General features: G+C 44.7%; 3 protein-coding genes and 1 pseudogene across 3 annotated transcripts; 3 read left to right on the plus strand and 1 right to left on the minus strand.

The window, feature by feature from the left end:
- Nucleotides 1–876: 876 nt before the first annotated feature.
- LOC125523587 (histone H2A) lies at nucleotides 877–1,613 on the plus strand. Its single transcript, XM_048688605.2, has one exon. It carries the CDS (start codon nucleotides 949–951, stop codon nucleotides 1,417–1,419), a length of 471 nt encoding a protein of 156 aa, XP_048544562.1. The 5' UTR covers nucleotides 877–948; the 3' UTR covers nucleotides 1,420–1,613.
- Nucleotides 1,614–6,325: 4,712 nt separating this feature from the next.
- On the plus strand, nucleotides 6,326–7,011 carry LOC125520180 (histone H2A pseudogene; annotated as a pseudogene).
- Nucleotides 7,012–9,811: 2,800 nt separating this feature from the next.
- On the minus strand, nucleotides 9,812–13,630 carry LOC147960852 (uncharacterized). The gene is made up of 3 exons (XM_087533569.1): nucleotides 13,591–13,630; nucleotides 10,152–13,375; nucleotides 9,812–10,045 (listed from the first exon to the last, which is right to left on the minus strand). Exons 1-3 carry the CDS (start codon nucleotides 13,628–13,630, stop codon nucleotides 9,812–9,814), a joined length of 3,498 nt encoding a protein of 1,165 aa, XP_087389695.1.
- Nucleotides 13,631–20,476: 6,846 nt separating this feature from the next.
- DMP2 (transmembrane protein, putative (DUF679 domain membrane protein 2)) lies at nucleotides 20,477–21,435 on the plus strand. Its single transcript, XM_048685546.2, has one exon. It carries the CDS (start codon nucleotides 20,599–20,601, stop codon nucleotides 21,178–21,180), a length of 582 nt encoding a protein of 193 aa, XP_048541503.1. The 5' UTR covers nucleotides 20,477–20,598; the 3' UTR covers nucleotides 21,181–21,435.
- The last annotated feature ends 343 nt before the right edge of the window (nucleotides 21,436–21,778 follow it).

A 21,778-nucleotide genomic window follows, 5' to 3' on the forward strand; every position in this document is an offset into this window, starting at 1 on the left:
TCGCTGTCTCGGAGCACCATTCAGTTTCTTCCATTGCTGCATGCGCCATAAACGAGCCATCAACACTCAACATGAGCCACCAGGCTTGTGTGTGCACCATCCCTCTCCCGGACTCAACACCGTGCAGGCTCCTGGCGCCGTTGTTTCTGCACTTAACCAACGCTGCGTTGTTGTTGTTGCAGGCTCCCAACGAACCATGGCTGCTGCTGCACGACGCCGTACTTTGCGCCGGGTCCATTAGGACCATTTTACCTTTACATTGGTTATCCATGGGGAATTGCTGAATGCAATACCTCACGTCTATGCTATTCCACCTCTAGTTTGGTGCTTCTGCTCCTCACTTACCTGATGTATGTCACCGTTGATTTTGTCCTACCTATCATAAAATTGTATGCAAAATTTGCATATTCTCGATAAAAAAACATGCACATACAAAATTGATTTTTTTGTTACGAGGTGCGTGCTATTATTTGTTTTTTACTTATGTATTAATATCTCATTATTATCATGAAACAATTATTTAGTTCTCCTGATTATTCCTAGTACCCCCGTCCCGAAATACTTGTTAGAGAAATGGATGTATCTAGACGGATTTTAGTTATAGATATATTCATTTTTATGCATTTCTCCGACAAATACTTTCGGACGGAGGGAGTACATCTTTGGGCACAGTCTGATTTTCGCGGAGCATCAGTGTAATTAAACCACCGACAGATATTAGAGAGAACAAATCCGGCACGCACGATATTTTGGACATCGCAGCCGTCCATTTCCCTCCCGATCGAACCGCTGAGCGCCTTCGCACGCGGATCGACGGGCCCACCACCGTCCCTCACATCGCTCCTTAAATACTCACCCATCCTCATCTCATCCCGTCAGAACACAAATCCCAAATCACCAACCAAATCCCCTCCCCTCCCGCGTCCCGACGAGCACCAGCGGCCAGACATGGACGCCTCAGCCACCGGAGCCGGAGCGAAGGGGAAGAAGGGCGCGGCCGGGCGCAAGGCCGGCGGGCCCAGGAAGAAGTCGGTGACGCGGTCCGTCAAGGCCGGGCTCCAGTTCCCCGTCGGCCGCATCGGCCGGTACCTCAAGAACGGCCGCTACGCGAAGCGCGTCGGCACGGGCGCCCCCGTCTACCTGGCCGCCGTCCTCGAGTACCTGGCCGCGGAGCTGCTGGAGCTCGCCGGGAACGCCGCCAAGGACAACAAGAAGTCCCGCATCGTGCCCAGGCACCTGCTGCTGGCCGTGAGGAACGACCAGGAGCTCGGCAGGCTGCTGGCCGGCGTCACCATCGCGCACGGCGGCGTGCTGCCCAACATCAACCCCGTGCTGCTCCCCAAGAAGACGGCGGAGAAGGAGCCCAAGTCGCCCAAGAAGACCGCCAAGTCCCCCAAGAAGGCCGACAAGAAGGCGTAGAGGCAGACGAGCATCGATTAGCTTGTAGAACTAATGGTTTCGATGTAGATCTGTGCTGCCAGGAAAGAAAACAATTCAGAAATCTCTCTTCGATTGGCTTAGCCGCTGTAGTGCTCTGTTGTAACGGTGATTGCTGTGACGTAGATCTGTGCTGCGAAGAGGAAAAAGTGAGAAATCTCTCTGATTTGAGCAAATTGTTTCTTCTTCTTCTTCTGTTCTTGGTGTCGCAATGTTAACACAGGTGCGGTGGAAAAACTCAGATCTGTTCGAATTAGTCTACATTTCTTTCTTGTGGTGCTGAATTCGCCTGAGGGAAGTTTTCCTTGAAGTTTCAGCGATGCCCGCCATGTGTTCGACCCCCGTTGAAGCTTTGCCTTGACAGCGGTGGAGGCGAGACCGAAGGTAAGCCCACCGTAGCAGCACCGTCCTCGTTGCTGACCACGGATGCCGGCGACCCCTTCCGCGCCTACAGGTTCCCACACGTTTATCTCCGCCAACCCCATCCATCAGCATGGCGTACTGTACGTCGCACTCGTCTCTCAGTTGGGCCTTTGGCCACTGTGGCCGTCACCGACGCAGAGCATCACCGGCAACATTGCAGCATTTCTATACGACGCATTGTCCCCGCTCCAAAAGCTCGAGTTCAGAACGAAAAAACCGATGTACAGTCCAAAAGCTCGAGTTCAAAATACAAACTGTTTGGATTCGCCTGGTAGAACTCATATTATCACATCTGGCATGGAAAATAGTTTGAGCACACACGTTTTTTCGTTGCTTTTACTAAGATACTCCCTCCCTTCCAATGAATGAGACGCACACGTATCCTAAAATTTAACTTTGACCATGAATTAGACCAAACAAATGTGGATTATATTTGATTAATATTATATCATTGAATTCGTATTGAAAAGAAGTATCCAATGTTATAGTTTTTAATCCACAAAAATATATACTATTGATTTAAGTTATTGTCAAAGTTGGATTATTAAAAACATAAACACCTTATTCAATGAAATAGAGATTTTTTTTGGCAAAGTGGAATAGAGGAAGGACACATGAAAGGTAGCAGCCTCCCCGCAAAAATGAGAAAAGAAAGTTAGCAGGAAAACTACATCTTGTAAACTACTCCCTCTTGGTTCCCCCGCGATAAGTATTGTGGTACATAGGGGTAACGAAGGTGTTGTTTTTAGAAATATCTGCATGAGTTCAGGACCCAGAGTAAAGAAAAAAGAAGTTAAGCAAAAGGTTAAGGCTAGATCAGAGCATCAACAATCAGGATTGCCTAATTTTGATCCTCAAACATTCGCGGATGTGCTGGTCAATTCCCGGGCGCGTCAGTTTTAAGCCTTCGTTTATGCATGTATACAATCATGTCCCCTACATTCTCCCCAAATTGTACGGTCAAATGCATGTGATTAGTTGAGATGTAGAGAGAAAGAGAAAAAGGAAAAAATAAAGAAAGAGAAGAGGTGGCCTGGGGTGGGGCCGCATCCCATGTGGAGAGCTGCCCGAACATCCTCATATCCTCCTCATATTTGGTATGGTTATGGGGATTTACGGACAACCCAGTCATATGGGGACAAAGTGAGGTGCCTGGTTGGGTGGCTTTTTCCATCTCTCCCGGTCGGGCAATGTCCGAGCAATGACCGAGCGGTTCGATGTGATGTTTGAGGAGTCCGGTTGTAGATGCTCTCCAACCGGCGTTGCCTAAATTCTGCTTTGATTATCTGTTAAGTAGATGAATTCAGATTGTCGGATCACATGTTTTGTCCCCAATAGATTTTGGGCACATTCCTATGGGTTCTTATTGTATTTTTGTTTTGGCAGGGCAAAGGTGGTCATCTGGACCGTGCCAGCTGGGCTGCCCCATTAGCACTCGAGCTAAATAGGCCGTTCCTGGGCCTGGAGATAGGGCACGCTGGGTGGCACTGCATGGCCCGTTTATAAGTTTTATTTATTTGTATATATGGTCTAAAAACAGCTCAATAGGCCAAAATGACCAAATATCCATCAGGTCGAACAACACGTGGCCCGGGCCAGCCTGATTAGCAAATGGGTCATGCTTGGGCCTGAGCATGGCATGACCCGTTTACTAATCAGGCCTCGGTGGGCTGTGCCGTGCCCGAGGTGTAGTACTTAGCAACTTTCAGCTGAGAGACTCGAGACCACCCTTTTTAGAAGGTGTATCTGCTTCAGTATTTGACTGGAAGTGCAAGGAATATCAATTAATTAGCTTGATGAGTCCTTTGGTATGACATCCCAAGCAAGGAAGCCAGCCAGCCGCCCAAGCAACAAATACCCGAAAAACAATAGAACATGTGAATTTGAGAAAAACAGAAGGATCTCTGGATATAAGATGAGTGTATTCTGGTAGAGAACAGTAAAATGGGACGATGCTCTTAGTAAAGGAGAAAGAGTCAACGGCTTCTATTCACGAACGTAACCTTGAAGACAAGCACCTTCAGATTTGGGAAAGAGATGCCTTATTGCCTTGGACTGTACCAACAAACTGCCTTGATGGCGTTAGTTTCAGGCGAAGTAAGGATGGGAGTTGCATATATAAGAGTACCCAGCTCATCTTGTGCCAGTTCAGTTAAGCTGATGCACAGGTCGGCAAGATGAGGGGTGGATCCCCGTGCTGCCGGAGTATCACCGCCAGGGATGTCCAGGGGGAGGCCCTGGGTACTTGTCGTCTTCAGCGTGCAGCAGAGACATCGACAAGTTATGGGCGGCGGCTGCTTGCGTTTTGGAGCACGCCAACGAAATGGTAATTCATCTTCAGTATCAGTTATTGTATATATGCAGCAGCAGTATCCAGGATTTTGTAGCCAACTGTTCCAGCACAAGTGAACCTAATCACAATAGGATCATTCAACAGATTGGCATTTGGAAGAAGGGAAACCAAGCATCATTTTCATATATGTAAGAGAAAAGTATACTTTTCATCCCTCAACTTTTGGCAAAGTCTAGATTTGGTCCCTCAACTTCAAAACCGGACAACTTGCATCCTTAACTACTGAAACCGGCCAAGATTCATCCCTGGTCACGGTTTTGACCGGTTTTTGTGCTGTCCTAACCCGGTTTTGACCGTGCCGACTCAAATTCGCGTACCTTTCCCAAGTCTGCTTAATGTTTTCAAATTCGGGTACTTTTTTCAAATACGTGAACTTTTTAAGAATTTGTGTACTTTTTCCAAATCTGCGTACTTTTTCCATGTTCACGTACTTTTTTAAATCCACGTACTTCTTTAAACTTCATGTGGTTTTTTTTCAAATTCATGTAATTTTTAAAAATTGACATACTTATTCATATTCACGTATATTTTTTTGGATTTGAAAATTTTATGCGAACTTAAAAACATACGCGGATTTGAATATCTTTTACGCGAATTAGAAAACAAATGTGTGGATTTGAAAAATTATGTCAACTTGGAACAAGTATGTGGATTTCAAACAAAGTTCATGGATTGGAAAAGGAACACGGATTTGAAAAAAATACACAAACTTTAAAAAGTATGCGGATTTGAAACAAGTAAGTGAATTTCAAAAACAGTTCATGGATTTGAAAAAAAATACTTGGATTCAATAAAATTACACGAATTTTAAAAAAATACACTGATTTGAGAAAAGTACGCAAATTAAAAAATTCATGGATTTGTAAAAAGTACACAAATTTCAAAATAGTTCACGAATTTGAAAAAAAAGTATGTTTATTTTTGTAAAAATTACACGACCTTGAAAAAACTATGTGGATTTGAAAAGAGAATGTGAATGTCAAAAAGTTCATGGATATGAAAAAATTACACGAATTTTAGTCAGCATCGGTCAAAACCGGGGTCGGTCGGCACCAAAAACGGTCAAAATCGAGAGCAGGGACGAACCTTGTCCGGTTTCGTTAGTTGGGGATGCAAGTTATTTGGTTTTAGAGTTGAGGGACCAAATCTAAACTTCAGCAAGAGTTGAGGGACCAAATCTAGACTTCAGCAAGAGTTGAGAAACGAAAAGTATACTTTTCTCTATATGTAAGGAGAAGCCACACATGTACATTCCATCATCAGGAAGTTTTCAGCCTAAATAGTCCTGAATGCAACAGAGATTACGAGAGTCGAGAGTGAACAAACTAAGCCGCCAACAAGTTTTTCAATGAAAGTTCAAACCCGTTGTATCTCAAGGAAAAACATTCGTGGGTCTTAATCATCAAATAAACAACAAAGACAATGATACGCTATGCACTGAGGCTGCTAACTGAGGCTGAATGTATGCATGATAGCACTTCAAAAAAAAAGTTCTTTATGCATATTGAATAATTTAAACTAGGAACAATCAAGCACAACCGAATAATTTGTTCAACGAAATTTGACCTCGAAACCTAAAGAGTGACAGTGTGCTTTTGACCTCACCCGTTTACATAATAAAGGTCTGCGCTCGATGACAAAAACATGTCCAAATCACGCGGTCCGAATGGTTGGGAGTGGTTTTAGGGTTGCTTTGGAGATGGCGTGAGAAAAACAAGCACGATCTGATTAAACCACCAAACACATACACCAATCCGGACTGGGATCAGGTGACTGGCTGTGGGCAAGTCACGCCGTAACTTGCGGCAACTCATCCGTTTGATTGAAAGCAAGCAGTCCAGATCAAATACCATAGCGATAGGATACTACAAGAACACTGTGCACTGGGTATTGGCTCGAACTGTTTATGCTGATCCGCCTCTTGATTCAAGATCGAACGGTTGAGAGAGGGGGCGCCCACACCAAGTCACCGGATCTCAGTCTCAACAATCCATATCCTTACCCAGAGGACATCGCAACCGTTCGTTTCCCTCACGATCCAACCGTCGAATGCCCGTGCACGCGGATCGACGGGCCCACCACCATCCCTTTAAATACTCAGCCTCTCCTTTCTTCCCCAGCAGCGACGAACACCCTCCGCGAAATCCCAAACCACAACCAAATCCCTCCTCCCCCTCGTCTCGACGAGCACCACCGGCCAGCCATGGACGCCTCAGCCACCGGAGCCGGAGCGAAGGGGAAGAAGGGCGCGGCGGGGCGCAAGGCCGGCGGGCCCAGGAAGAAGTCGGTGACGCGGTCCGTCAAGGCCGGGCTCCAGTTCCCCGTCGGCCGCATCGGCCGGTACCTCAAGAACGGCCGCTACGCGAAGCGCGTCGGCACGGGCGCCCCCGTCTACCTGGCCGCCGTCCTCGAGTACCTGGCCGCGGAGCTGCTGGAGCTCGCCGGGAACGCCGCCAAGGACAACAAGAAGTCCCGCATCGTGCCCAGGCACCTGCTGCTGGCCGTGAGGAACGACCAGGAGCTCGGCAGGCTGCTGGCCGGCGTCACCATCGCGCACGGCGGCGTGCTGCCCAACATCAACCCCGTGCTGCTCCCCAAGAAGACGGCGGAGAAGGAGCCCAAGTCGCCCAAGAAGGCCGCCAAGTCCCCCAAGAAGGCCGACAAGAAGGCTTAGAGACAGACGAGCATCGATTAGCTTATGCTTTGCTGTAACAGTGATCGCTGCTTTACTAATGGTGTCGATGTAGATCTGTGCTGCCATGAAAAATCAAGTCAGAAATCTCTCTGATTTATCCAAATTGTTTGCTCTGTCGTCCGTTCTTGATATCGCGATCTGACATAGGTGCCGTGGCAAGACTCAGATCTGCTTGAATTTCTCAACATTTCTTGCTCTGGGCACTGAAAAAGGCTGGTGCAAATTCGTGATTCGTTTGAGGAAGTTTTCCGGAAGCTGTAACTTGACAACAACGGTGGTGGGATCGAAGGGAAATCCTCATGCGTCTCCTCCAGCTCCGGTGTACGGATACGGGACGGTCGTCTCGGTCGACCCCTCAAATCTGTAAAACCGAATTTGTCAACATCACGTCGGGCCGCTCTCCCACTGGGAGTGTCCACGGAAGAAGGGCATGACTCAATGCCAGACCTCGCCAAATGGGCTGTGTTTTGGGCCTATCTATCAAAAAGAAGTCTGAAAATAAAAAGAGGAAAGTATCGTTTTCCCCCTCAAATTCTGTCTGATGGACCGATTTCCCCCCAAACTTTAAAACCGGATCAATCAGCCCCTAAACTCTCCAAAACCGGATCAATTCTTCCCTATGGTGGTTTTGCACCAGATTTAGGTGGTTTTGACTAGTCTCTTTGCTGACTGGACAGTGCTGACTTGGCAGATGCAACTTTCCCCAATTTTTAATTGCAATCCGCTCCATCGCCGCCCCCTCGCCGCCCCATCGCCGTCCCCTTGCCGCCCCATCACCGTCCCCTCGCCGCCCCCTCGCCGCCCCATCGCCGTCCCCTCGCCGCCCCATCACCGTCCCCTCGCCGCCCCCTCGCCGCCCCATCGCCGTCCCCTCGCCGCCCCATCACCGTCCCCTCGCCGCCCCATCGCCGTCCCCTCGCCGCCCCATCACCGTCCCCTTGCTCGCCGCAGTCCATGGCGTCTGCTAGCTCGTCAAGCAGTCATCGGTCGCCGCGGTCCATGGCCTTCTCAGGGCAGTCGCCGGTGCCATATCGGGAGCCACCGATGGCGTACTCGCCTGAGAAGGTGTGCCACTGCAAAGTCAAGGCTCCGAGGTGGATTTCGTGGAGCATTGCCAACCCCGGTCGTCGATACTACAACTACAGCCAATCTCTGGTAACAGAAATTACAACCCCTGTCGATACTACAACTGCAGCCAACCCCTGTCGATCTGTGCCCGCCGTTTCTGTTTCTTTTGACAAAATTGCACAATTTTTTGAATAGGGATATGACTGTGGGTACTTCAAGTGGCATGATGATCCCCTGGATAAGTTTGTCAGTACGCTACTAGGTGACCTGCGAGATGTTGTGAATCGGCTGAAGACAGAGGTTAGGAAGCTCAAGACCGAGAAATCACAGCTGGAGCATGCTCTCATGGATGCCAAGTGCAACATTGGTGATGCTGATGTTTATGTGCTGGATTTGAAAGCGCAGCATGCTCAACAAATGGATGTTCTTGCCAAGGAATTTCAGAGAAGCAAAAAGATGTACAAATTTGCCATCTTTTTCTGCATTGTGTCTGCTGTTATCATGGCTTTGAAGATGTGATGTAGTATCTTAGTGAACCACCTATGTAGGCTCGAGTGAACAAATGTATTTGAGTTTAAAATTTCAAAAGTCTGAACTTGTGTCTGAAGTTAACTGAACTTTTGGTTGTCTGAATTTTTCTGAAGCGTTGTCTGAAGTTAACTGAACCCACCGCTTTGACAGCCACCCATTTAAGGCCAGCGCTCGCCCAGACAGCACTAGCCCACCCACTCTCATCCACTCGCCGTTCCGCATTCTCATCCACTCCCTTCGCCTCTCGCCCACCCACTCCCATCGCTTCTCGACGCCGGCGATGGCGCCCAAGAAGAAGACTGCAAGAGATGTTCGCCGTGCTCAAGATCGGTGGGAGGAAACTGTGAGCAGGTTCTGCAAGGGGGATTCAGAGAAAAGGGCCGATGTGGAGGAGATCTGCAACAGATTTCCGAGCTTGCAGATGTGCGTGGACCACGCTAGGGGCCTCATCGTTGTGGCAACTGATGATGAGAAGAAGACAATGTTCCCCGACGGCCGTCCCATTCCAGCTATCTCTGTTTTCCTTTGGGCTATGAATGAGGCGGAGAAGTCACCAGATCCGCGTCAGCGTGCCAGGTGGTACGAGTACCGCTCCCGCCGTCGCCCCCCTCCACCTCCAGTTGAAGGTCTCGTCGGCGTCGTGGTCGCTGTACCAGCTGTAGTGAAGCAGGTTATTGTGCACTCTGACAGCGACGGAGAGTGCAGTGAAGATGTGCTGGAGGACAGCGAGCAGGAGCAGGATGTGGAGGACAGCGAGCAGGAGCAGGTGGTGGTGGATGTGGAGGACGGCAGCGAGGGGGAGGTGGCGCCTGCCGACGACGACGTGTACGTGGTGGCGCCGGTGATCCCGCAGCTCGGCGACAGGAGCATGCCAATCGAGGCGGAGACTTACATCCGCGTCGGCATCCGCCACTCCGACCGCATCAAGAAGATGAAGGACATGCAGAAGTGAAGACAGAGAAGTTAAGTTTCTAGTTCAGTGTCTAGTTCATTATGCACTGAGAAATGCAGTTAAGTTTGTAGTCAGGACTGGAGAAATGCAGTTAAGTTTCTATGTTAAATTTGTATGTTAGGTACTGGACAAATGCAGTTATGTATGCACTGTCAGAGTTTCTAGTTAAGTACTGAACAAATGCAGTGATCAAATGTACTGAAGATGTTCAAGCATAAATGTTTTCAACTCTGTTGTCCTCTTTGTTTTAATCCAAAAAATTATAGTAGCAGAAATTGTGCCTCAAATTAACAGAAGCAGAAATTTAGGACAAGTGTGGCACAAATTTAGCACAGTATCACAAATTTTGTAATCAAATGGATGGCCCTTTTTTAGCATTTAGTGCCTCCTTGTATGCAGCAAGGTTGAACACACAATGTTGTGGAACTCTAGGTTGAGAGCTTGGTTGTGAGCTCTGTTGAGAGCTTGGCTGTGAGCTTTGTTGAGATGTAGGTTCATTGATCCTCAGGGGTCCTGGTTTTCTTCTAACTTCCAACTTCTTTGGCCTAGGTTGCACAGCCATTGCCTTGCCTTTTATATCAGCAGCCTGCAAACAAGTTTTCATTAGTATAAACAAAAAAGCAACCAAATTTTCATTAGTAGAAACAAAAAGCAACCAATTTTTCATTAGTACTAACAAGTGTCATCTTAACCTGCTTTTCAAGCACAGCTTTCTGAGTCTGAAGAGCATCAAAAGCCTCTTTGTCTTGCTTCTTTTGTTTTGCAGCTTCTCTGACCAAATGAGCATTTCCATGATCTTTAGCTGCATCATTGTTCTTACAACTTGATCTATTATGTCCTTGCCTTTTGCAAGAACTACAAGTGATCTTGCCACCTACTTTGCTCATCTTAGTACCCTTAGGTTTTTCTCCTTCCTCTCTCCTTCTTTCTGTTTTAGGCCTTCCAGGCAAGCTAATGTGACCAGGTGGTTGTGGCTTTGGATTTGTTGAAATAGGCCAACTCTCCTCTCCCTCCAAAGGTTGTAAGCAATGATCATATATCTTGTTGTACACTTCTATGGAGTAGCAAGGAGCAATATAATCATCAATTTTCTGTCCTGTTTTATAGATAGCACTAATGGCATGGCAGCAGGGTAAACCTGACAGCTGCCAATATCTACACGAGCAAGTCCAGAGCTGCAAGTTAACAGTAAATTTGAATTTCTCATGCTCTTGCACTTCAAATCCATCTTTCCCATTCCACAGCACATGGCAGAAACCTGATCTCCTTATGTTTTGCTTCCGTTTTTTGAAAATGTTGGGACATATAGTTCCTTTCCAGTTAACTGACTTCCCTCTATTTTCTTGTACCCTCACCATAATTTTGCACCTGATCCACTCAAGCATTGAGACAATAGCAAGGTACCTAGCTAACAGGATGTAGTTGTTGAAAGATTCATACATGTTGTTATCAACTGAATCACAATTAGACCCCAGCTTCATGTAGGCCCTACTCCAATGTACTGGATCAGTGTTCATCATATCTTTTGCACCCTCAACAGTAAATTGTGCTAGCCTGGCCCTGTTGTAGTTGAAAATCACTTTGTTTGGTGATTTTGCACATCTCCAAAACCTTTTCTGAAGATCATGGTCTGGGCGTTTTTTCTTCCAATTAGCATATATGTGTCTTGCACACATTCTATGCTCAGCTTTAGGAAAAATGTCCTCCATTGCCCCTATAAGTCCCTTTTGTTGATCTGACATAAATACATATCCATCTCCTTGATTGCTTATTTTCAAGTCCTGGTTTATTTTGGCAAGAAACCAGAACCATGACTCATAATTTTCTTTCTCCACAACAGCCCAAGCAATAGGATACATCTGGTTATTTGCATCTCTTCCTATAGCACACAACATCTGTCCATAGCAAGCACCTTTGAAAAAACAACCATCAAGGCCAATAACTTTTCTACAACCTGCCAAGAAACCTTTCTTCAAGGCATCAAAACACATGTAAAACCTTTGAAATACATATGACCCATCCTTTTCATTATGGTCCAACTTCACTGCAACTGTGCTTCCAGGATTAGTTCTCAGCAGCTCTAACTGATAATTAAATAATTTTGAGTACTCTCCTTCAGTGGAATGCAATAGTTTCTGCATGACCATTCTCTTTGCCTTCTTGCACTGTGCAACTGTCACATCAGCAAATAAGTCCTCAAGTACAGTTTTCCTCAAATCTTCTAACTTCCAATTTGGATTTGCTCTTATAAGCCTGCCATATTTTGTAGCAATAACAGTTGATGTGACCAGTTTGTTATCTCTTCTTGGAATGCAATGGTGCTCATCTACAAAGGTAGACACCTGTAGCCACTTATTTCTAGTAGTTTTAGAAGCATAGATCATCCAGTTGCAGCCAGGCCAAGTACACTTTGCACCTACTTTATGATTTTCATCCTTTGTGAAAGCAATATGCACATGTTTCTTAATGCCATATTTTATTAGAGCTTTCTTCATCTGATGTCTTCCTCTAAAAACCATTCCTATCTCAAATGTAGGAATTTCTGATTTGCTGTCATATTTTCTCCATTCACTTTTCCTTCTCACTAGCTGTGTGGCCCCCTCACCATCACTTTCCTCATCAAAAGAGCAGTCATCATCTGATGACACAACATCATCTTCTATGCCATCCAGCTTCTCATCACCAGACAATCCTTCAATCACATTATTATCTTTGATGACAGGCCCCACAGCATCCCCTAATTTCTTTGCTCTCTTCTGCCTCCTAATTTCTCTTGCTAATTTCCTTAATTTCTCTGCCTCTGATTCTTCAGCAGAACTGTGCTCTGACAAAGGCTGGTAGTCAATGTCACTTTCATCATCACCTTCTTCTCCTTCTTTTACATTTTCATGTAATACTTCATTAGCACTTGTTCCATTTTCAACATGATCTGTAGATGTATACTCAAATTCAGAAGTAGCTGCTGGGTTCTGTCCTTGAGTAAATTGTGGTATTGTTCCTCTCTGTGGTGTACCTGCTACTGCTTTGGTCTTTGCAGATTTTGCTTTATTTCCTACTGGAGCTAAAGAAGATGCACCTGGACATGAAGAAGATGCACCTGGACATGAAGAAGATGCACCTTGGGCTGCACCTGGAGTTGGAGGAGGAGCACATGTACCTTGAGCTGCACCTGAAGATGTAGTTGCTGAAACTGGAGCTGCAAGAGGTAATTTTCTTCTTTTAGCTGCAACTCTACTTGCTCTACTTTTCTTAATCTTCACTGGACTCTCAAATGTAGTAAGAAAGTCATTAGCCTCACTTATTATCCTCAAATTTTCTTCCTCAGCAGCTGTCCTTTTCACACCTACAACAACTTCTGGCTCTGCTCTTTGTTCTGCTAAAGCTGCTACATTTGATAAAAACATCTCATCGACCATGTTTGTCTCCACAGCATCCACATTTACCAATGCAAATCTGCTACCTTTATGCTTGGAATATGTTTCTGAAACTACCACAGGCACATCATCTACCACAGGCACATCATCTACTCTGTTTTGCAACTGCTTTACTGCTTCTTCACACAACCGCACTTCCTCCACATAGATCTCTGCACATGACCCAATAGGTGTTGCATTCCCCATCTTCTCCACACTTGAATCATCAAAAATAAATTGCAAACCCTCACTCAGTTTTTTCCCTGGAACAAGCCAGTGCATCTTGTAACTATAATCCCCCCTACAATGTCCTCTTTGTACATGATACATGTCCTGAGCATAAGACAACAAAAGCTCAAACTTTAGGCTTTTCCTATCGAACGGAAAAGTAATCATCAGACCTCCGTTGTATACAAGCAATCCATCCACTGTCTCAAATTTGCCAAAATAATGTAGTGACACATAACTTATTTCTTCTTCATCTGCTGCCTCATCGACAAGACCTGCCCAAAAAAACAATCTTTACCTCATTACATAGCTCAGGACCTACCCATAAAAACAATCTTCCTATGATCTACCCTACACCTCCACCATCTGCCTGCCATGGCAGCAAAATTGGGTGCAGTAGATGACTTCTAAGCGCAGCTCTGATTTCTCCTAAACTAAGATCATGCAGTAGATGACTTCGACGGGAAAGAAAGGGGGGCGGTTGACTCACCATCGGGCGGCGTGGAGGCCGGCGGCAGGGCGGACGCCATGCCGGCGTGCTTGACGCCGTCACGGCAAGGTTGGGCGTCGTCGTCCAGGCACAGGGAGGTTGGTCGATGCACATGGACCGAAATCACCTGAATTGGGGGCTGATTGGTCGACCGGCTCCCCCAATCGATGAAAACACCTGAAATCTGCCAAGTCAGCACTGTCCAGTCAGCAAAGAGACTAGTCAAAACCACCTAAATCTGGTACAAAACCACCATGGGGGAGAATTGATCCGGTTTTAGAGTTTGGGGGGAAATCGGTCCATCAGACAGGATTTGAGGGGGAAAACGATACTTTCCTCAAATAAAAATAATGGGTCTTGTCGTGCCGACAAACAAGCCTGGCTTCGCGGCCTAGGCACGGCCCTAGGCGTCCCCTGTGCCGGGCACAACCACCCGCCGGGCAAGGGGGACCTCCTATATGAGCACGGTGCACGCCAGGGGGTCGTGCGCCAGTTTGGGCCCGCCCATTTGCAGGGCTGGATGCCCTATTTGTTTTTGTTTCTTTTTTAGTTTGTTCTACTCCATCCGTTTCAAAATAAGTGTCTCAAGCTTATTACAACTTTGCACTAAAGGTAGTACAAAGTTGAGACACTTATTTTGGGACGAAATAGCATGTTATAATAATTTGGGATTATAAAAAGGTACTCAAATTTCAAATAATTGTGAATTGTCAAAAACAGTTCTTGAATTATAAAATGTCCGTGATTTCAAAAGAATGAATTTTTTTAATAATGATGAACATTTTTTAAACTTGATTAACAAAATTTGTCCCCAAGATTTCTTTTTGTCAAAAAATGGATGATTTTTTTTAAATTTAATGATTTTTTGTTGAATTGTATGAAAAATTTTTGAATCGATGAACTAATTTACAATTTCATGATTTTTTTTATTTCGATGAACAAATTTCGAATCTGATGAACATTTTTTAAATCCAGTGAACAAAAAATTGAACTCGGTGAATATTTTTTACATTAATGACCATTTTTTGAATTCAATGGAAGAAATTGTTCGCGAATTTGAAAATAAAATTCGCAGAAAAGTGAAAATTAAAGAAAGAAATAAAAAACAAAAAAAAATAAAAAGGGAAAACAAAAAAGAAAAGGAAGAAAAAAACATGAAAATGGTCCGGCCCACACGAATGCCCAGCGTGCGAGGGTGGTGCGCGCCAGGTCGCTCACGGGCAACCTGTGCCCCATATAGGATTCCCCAGGCAAGGGAGCACAGCTACTTGCTTCCAAAATCACTAATTGAAGAGTATTTGTTACAAAGATCATTCCTATTTTTTCAGGTTGTGACAAATGGTGTGCTGCATGTGCGCTACTCGTCGAAACCTGGTAGTTTTTTTATTTTTTCGTTGATTTGTTTATTGAAAAAAATTATCTCTTAAACCGTGCGTCTAAATCTTGAACCGTTTTCATCGTTGGATTCCTCGAGCCGAGATCTTCAAAAGTAAATCTCATGTTGATAGGTTTTGACGAACTTTTTTTCACGAAAAAACCCAAAGGAAAAACAGAACCGGAAGCATAATTTTTTTCCCTTTTCGAAAGAGACATGCCCATGCCTCTCGCGAAATCACAACCGTCCCTTTTACGGAAGCAAAACCGTGCCTCTCACGGAAGTAAAGAAGCAGAAAACGCGGTTTTTTTCGTTTCCGAGATGCACGGCCGTGACTCTCGCGAAAACTCAACTGTGCCTCTCACGAAAGAAAGAAAACCAGAAAACACGTTTTTTCATTTTCCGAGAGGCATGGCTGTGACTCTCGCGAAAGCATAACCGTACCTCTCGCATAAGCAAAACCGTGTCTCTCGCAAAAAAAAACGACAGAAAACCTTTTTTTTCGTTTTCGAGAGACACGGCCGTGACTCTAGCTAAAGCAAAATTGCGCCTCTCGCGAAAGCAAAACCAGACTCTCGTGAAAGAAAAAAAAGAAAATGTGTTTTTCGCTCAATTTTGTTTTTGATTTTTTTTTATACAAAAGCTAAGGAAAACCGGTGGAAAACTGAAATGTCGAAAAAACCGTTTAAAAATCCAAAAATACGCGCGGAAAAATAAATAGAAACAAAATTCGGAGAGAGCGCCCAAAGCGCGACATGTGGCGAGCGGTTGAGAGCACGCCAAGTGACGCTGATCATAAACAATATATTATGTCAAAATATTAATCATTTATTCATTTATTCTCAAATGTTAAACATCTATATAAATGTGCCTGGCGTATTAAAAAAAAGTACCACATGAATGAAAAAATTGACATTAAAAAAACTGTATATATAAGAGAAATATTAATCATGTATTTTGAAAATCTGAAACATGTACAAATAAAATGTCACTAATGTATACCAAAAATGTACATTATGCGTGAAAGACTATAGGCATGTGTGGAAATAAAGAAAAATAAAATAAATAAAAATAGCGGTTGAACACCAGAAACAAAAAGTAAACCGAAAAAATAAACAAAAGAACAAAGAAAACCAAGGAAAACCGGAGAATCGAAAAGGAATAATGAAAAGAAAATTGAAACCGAAAATCCCCAAGAAAAACCGAGCTAGAAAACAGTGCAAAAAGGGATAACAAAGAAAAACACAAAACCTATGCTACAGTATTGCACCAGCCAGCTATTTTCCTCCCGTTGGCGAATCCTAATATGAATCAGTACCAGTGAAAAATAGCATTTCAACCATTCCATTTCATGAACAATTTTTTTTTCAAATATTAAATATAATTTTCAAATTAACTATTTTGTTCAGATACGTGAAAGCTTCTCAAAGTAGTGAATTTTCTGAATTTCGTTTTTCTGAACTTATCGAATTATGTCGAATTGGCGACCATTTTGTGAAATGTGTGAATTTTTAACTCATAACCTTTCCTAAATTCATGAACATTTTTTTTAATTCTGGGAGCAAATTTAAAATTCATGAAATTTTCTGAATCAAAGAACATTTTTTGCAATTATTGAATATTTTTTGAATTCAAGAGTAATTTTTGAATTGATGAATTCTATGCAGTCTGGGGATACATTTTTAAATATATTAGTATTTTTTGAACTTAAAATCATTTTCTGAATCTGCGAATAATTTTTTAAATTTAGAACATTTTTTAAATTCATGAACATCCTTTTGAATTATTGAACACTTTTTAAAATTCAGCACATTTTAGAAAAATTAGACATTTAAGAAAATGCGAAAAAAATATCCAGAACCATTTCTCAAATTTGCATTTTTTTAAATTCGGAGCATTTTCCAATGGGAACAATTTCTAATTTTGTGAACATTTTATAAATTTCAAAGAAATAACAAATTAATCACCATTTTTTGAACTTCAGATTTTTTTTAATCCGGAATAGTTTTTTGAAAAGTGAAAAATATGAAAAAGCACAAAAAAAGTTGGGGCACGCCCAGACGCCATATGTGCCGGCCCAGAAGAAGTGCACAGAGGGAATCGTGGGCTGCATTTTTGCACGTTATGCAACGCCCTATGCGCTAAATAGGAGGCCTCACTACACCGTAGAGGTTGTCCATCGACTAAGTGCGGCAAGCACTTATTGCATGAGGCCTCACTTTGTTGCACCCGACTTGCTCGACGGAATGCTCGACAAGAGCAATGGGGGTCTAAACGACGCTACATGGCCGATGTTACGTGTCGGTGCGACCATTGTTTTTTTACGAGGCGCGACCAAATGCTATGTTTCACTCGTTGTGAGCAATACGTATTGCTTGCTATCGTGAGGCTTTTACTGGGTCGACCCATTAGCTCTAGCAGACACGGCGAACGGTTTTAATTAGGAACCTTTTGAAACCTTATTGCTAGTTTTGGAAAGGTTCGAGAAGTTTTTTTTAATAATTGCTATCTACACAAGGTCCTATGAGCGTTTATAGTGTATTATTTATAGCATATGAGATATGTGTCATCAACTCCGAGATGATTATTTGTGAATTTGTTGGCTTCAATTGGTCAATTGCACGTGTGCTGCCCGTGCCTTGTGATCATGCTATTTCCTTGGATCAGCTGATCATTTCTCTCAGCTTTCTTTTTGCTTGTGTTCTGTCAGGGTGTGGCACGACCTCTTGCCATTGCGTCCCCTAGGCCGGAAGGCGTGTTTTTGTATGTCTACCCGGCCTTTAGACGTTGCGGTGTGGCCGGATGACGTGTTTTGGGATGTCTTACTAGACTTTGCATGTTACAGTTGGCCGGATGGCGTCTTCTGACATGTCTACCTGGCCTTTGCACGCTGCCACCTGACCGGTTGGTTTCTATGTTCCACGTGCCCACTGATCGAGCTCTTCCCTGGATTGTGAATCAGCTGGTTGGTTCGTCTGGTTTCCATCTCCTAATGTGGTTCCGAGTGGGAGTGCCCATCTTAGGCAACGATCATCTTATGTATCACCAGATAAAGACATGGGCAACCATTATCATTGTCTGTCATTGGTAAAGACACGACAAATAAAATGCATTATACACATACTCGCTTGCAGATAATTCACGGAAAACATGATTCAAATAGTTCAGCCAAGTTCTATGTAGCATTTACTTTTTGCTCCTTTGTGGATCATTCATAAAATATGATGTTCATAAGTTGCTTCGATTATTGGCTACAATTGGTCTTTGCGTCAAGGACGGAACGAGTCATCTAGTATAGGTTATTTATCCCACCATAGCAATTGTTTACGCACATCTTTATATTTCGCATAGCCTTTGCTTTCTAATAATAAAAGTAAGATGTGTAGTTGTGCCTATTCAGACTCCTCTAGAGCCATCTTGATCCTTTCAGGTGGCATCAGAGCTCCGTGCTCTATCTTATGGCTTAAGGGCCTGTTTGGATTGATGTTCCAACCTGTCCAGCCAATTTTTTGGTGTTGACTGAGTGTATAGGAAGGCGTTTGGTTGGTAGCAATTTTTTTGGCGAGCCCTGGCTACCCCTACTTTCCTAGTTCATTTTCACGCCAACGGATGGCAAAATTGGGGCGGGCGAAAGCTGCGCCAATTTTTTGGCATGCCCATGGGTTGGCAAGGCCAGCTCAGGCTAAATCCAAACAACCCCTAACTGCCCTAGAGTAAGATGCCCAGAGTTGTGGGATGAATTTCTCATGAACCCCGCGGAGTCCACCGACCATAAAACGAGTGCATCATTGTAAGATGATAAGTTTTACTCAACCGCGGAAGTAACAGAGATGTTGGCTAAACAACCCGGCCCGCCAATACGAGGGCTATGATTGATTTAGTAGTGAAGGAAAGACTGACAAATGTAAGTCCTAATGGTGCCTTTACTTCTCCCAAGGTGACAAAGGCACCGCCGACGACAAGTCTCATTGCCCCTCTTTCCACTACCCTACACTCGATTTATTTTATTTCATGTATGTCTGACTGTAGTGATGTTAATTGTGGTTACATTCATAAGTACCTTGGTCAATCTTTATTCCATTTCATATATGTCTGAGTATCCGGACAGCCCTCGATTTATGTGTTATTTATACATTTTTTATTATGCTATAATGTTGGCGACTGGTGATAGCTTTCTTCAATTATTAATTCTTGGGATGGGAGGGAGTAGGTCTTGCTTGTATCTGTTAATTCATTTCTGGTTCACACGACTTCAGGCGGACAAAGATGCTATAAAAGCTATGATTTTCACTCGAGTAAGTGACTTTGGAGTAGTTCTTGGGATTTTTTGTTGTTGTTTTACTCTCTTTTGAACAGTAGATTTTTCAACCATTTTTGCTTGTGCTCCTAGAAATGAATGATTTTTTTTGCAATATGAGATTGAATGCCATAACTCCGATTTGTATTTTACCTTTTTACTTAGTGTTTTTAGGAAATCTGCACATATAGGATTGCATACTTGGTTACCCTCGTCGATGGAGTCCTTTTTTTTGGCCTCAACTTTCTGGTAGTTTTTATTCCATTCCGCGGTTGTGGGATGAATTTTTCATGAACCCCGCGGAGCCGACCGACCTTAAAACGGGTGCATCATCGTAAGATGATAAGTTTTACTCAACCGCGGAAGTAACAGATATGTTGGCTAAACGACCCGCGAATACGAGGGCTATGATTGATTTAGCAGTGAAGGAAAGACTGGCAAATGGAAGTCCTAATTGGAGTTGCTAAAAGTACTTCATAAGTACTACCTCCATCCTAGTTTATTGGTTCACTTTGTAATTTGTGCCAAATTTTGATTAAAGATTTAACTAATAAATTATTTATACATGTCAATAAAAATTATATCGTTGGATTCATATTTGATCATAGTTTTTAATGATATAATTTTTTTCTAACATACATGAATATTTTATTAGTTAAATTTATGAATACAACGGGAACCAATAAACCAGGACCGAGGTAGTAGCTCGGTCCATCTTTATTCCGTTTCATATATGCACACATGACTATCCCATTAGACCCAATTAATCACGTAAGCTTAACCCACAAACAAAAAACTCCAAAATTTTCCACATACCGCCGACCAGTGGATCAAACTAAGTCCAGCCCGTGCATGTCTGCCTCACCTCTCACGCATGTCTTCGAAGCAAAGCAAAGAAATTCCTGTTATAAGAAAGAAGAAACAAAAAGAAAGCAAAGCAAGGAAAAACTAAAACTAAATCTTCACCACCCCGCCCGCCGATCCGGCCCGTCCGCCCCTTGAGCTTCGCACGCATGCCAAACATGTCCAGCGGGCAACGCAAAAACGCTGTCCATCCATCGATCCGTCCATATCATATCAGCAGCATAACATCCAGGAGTGCAAGCAAACCAACGCCCCGAAAGAAATCCTTCCAAGCAACCGCCTCCATTACTCCGTCCACCCGTCATCCAACGATCAAGCAGTCCGCAACGCCGGCCTATAAATCGTCGCTGATCGATCGCGTCTCATTCCACCCACACCAAGATCGAGCAGCAGTGCAGTCTAGAGCGCAGGAGCCAATAGTGCCATCGAATCCAAGATAGGGAGCCAGGACGCGACGACGCGGCGGCCACTGATGGCGGCACCGGCGGCGAGGAGCGTGGGCGTGGCGGAGCGGGCGCTGCGCGGGGTGGCGGACCTCATCAAGCTGCTGCCGAGCGGCACGGTGTTCATGTTCCAGTTCCTCAGCCCGCTGGTCACCAACAACGGCCACTGCGCCGCCTACAACAAGGTGCTCTCCGGCGCGCTCCTCGCTCTCTGCGGCGCCTTCTGCGCCTTCTCCTCCTTCACCGACAGCTACGTCGGCTCCGACGGCAGGGTCTACTACGGCGTCGTCACGCGCCGCGGCATGCGCACCTTCTCCGCCGACCCGGACGCCGGCGCCGCCAGGGACCTCTCCGGGTACCGCCTCCGCGCCGGCGACTTCGTGCACGCGGCGCTCTCGCTCATCGTGTTCGCGACGCTGGCGCTGCTGGACAGGGACACCGTGTCCTGCCTCTACCCGGCGTTGGAGGCCGGCGAGAGGACCATGATGGCCGTGCTGCCGCCGGTCGTCGGCGGCGTCGCCAGCTACGCCTTCATGATGTTCCCCAACAACCGCCACGGCATCGGCTACCAGCCCACGCGCGCCACCGAGGACTTCGAGCACAAGCACTAGCTTTGCTTGCCAGTCCTTCCGAGCTAATCCATGGCGTGGCCGGAACTGAATTGATTCACTCTTGTCAATTTCTTCGCAGTGTTTGCATGATCAACTTGGTCGTGTGGGTGCAAAGACTAAATTCAAAGTGTGGTGGTGTGATTGATGTTTGAGTGACGTGTCGTCGCCTTGTAGTTCTTGATTTCTCAAAGCTTGTACTGATATACTGTGATGCACTGGAGGTTAACACGCATTTCGCCGCCACGTCGATCTTTACTTCGGGGAATAACTCTTTTTCTGCATTGGCTTGAGTTTTACTCCCTCCGTTCCAAATTATCGTCACAGAAATGGATGTATCTAGAACTAAAATACATCTAGGTACATCCATACATGTGACAAGTAATTCGAAACGGAGGGAGTAGTTATGTTGTGGCGGTGTTCTTTTTTCATTCATATATCATGTTCGGTTGTTGTTGAAGACAATATTTGTTTTGAGAGTTTTTTTAGGCAAATTTGTTTTGAGAGTTGAGTGAAGTTGTTTGATGCGTGGTTGTGATGTCTTTACATGTTTTGGCTTCTATACAACAGATTGTGCTTGTGTGAGCCCCTTGTGAGCTTC

Source organism: Triticum urartu, chromosome 7A (assembly GCF_056163025.1).
Source record: "Triticum urartu cultivar PI428250 chromosome 7A, HENAU_Tu73, whole genome shotgun sequence".
Taxonomy (NCBI): Eukaryota; Viridiplantae; Streptophyta; class Magnoliopsida; order Poales; family Poaceae; genus Triticum; species Triticum urartu.

Excerpts from the sequence above, each read along its gene's own strand:
- LOC125523587 (XM_048688605.2), top strand. The coding sequence starts at position 949 with ATGGACGCCTCAGCCACCGGAGCCGGAGCGAAGGGGAAGAAGGGCGCG.
- DMP2 (XM_048685546.2), top strand. The coding sequence starts at position 20,599 with ATGGCGGCACCGGCGGCGAGGAGCGTGGGCGTGGCGGAGCGGGCGCTG.
- LOC147960852 (XM_087533569.1), bottom strand. The coding sequence starts at position 13,630 with ATGGCGTCCGCCCTGCCGCCGGCCTCCACGCCGCCCGATG. Across the intron at positions 13,376-13,590 it reads GGCCTCCACGCCGCCCGATG|GTCTTGTCGATGAGGCAGCA; the intron begins GTGAGTCAACCG and ends TTTTTTGGGCAG. Across the intron at positions 10,046-10,151 it reads AAGCTGTGCTTGAAAAGCAG|GCTGCTGATATAAAAGGCAA; the intron begins GTTAAGATGACA and ends ACTTGTTTGCAG.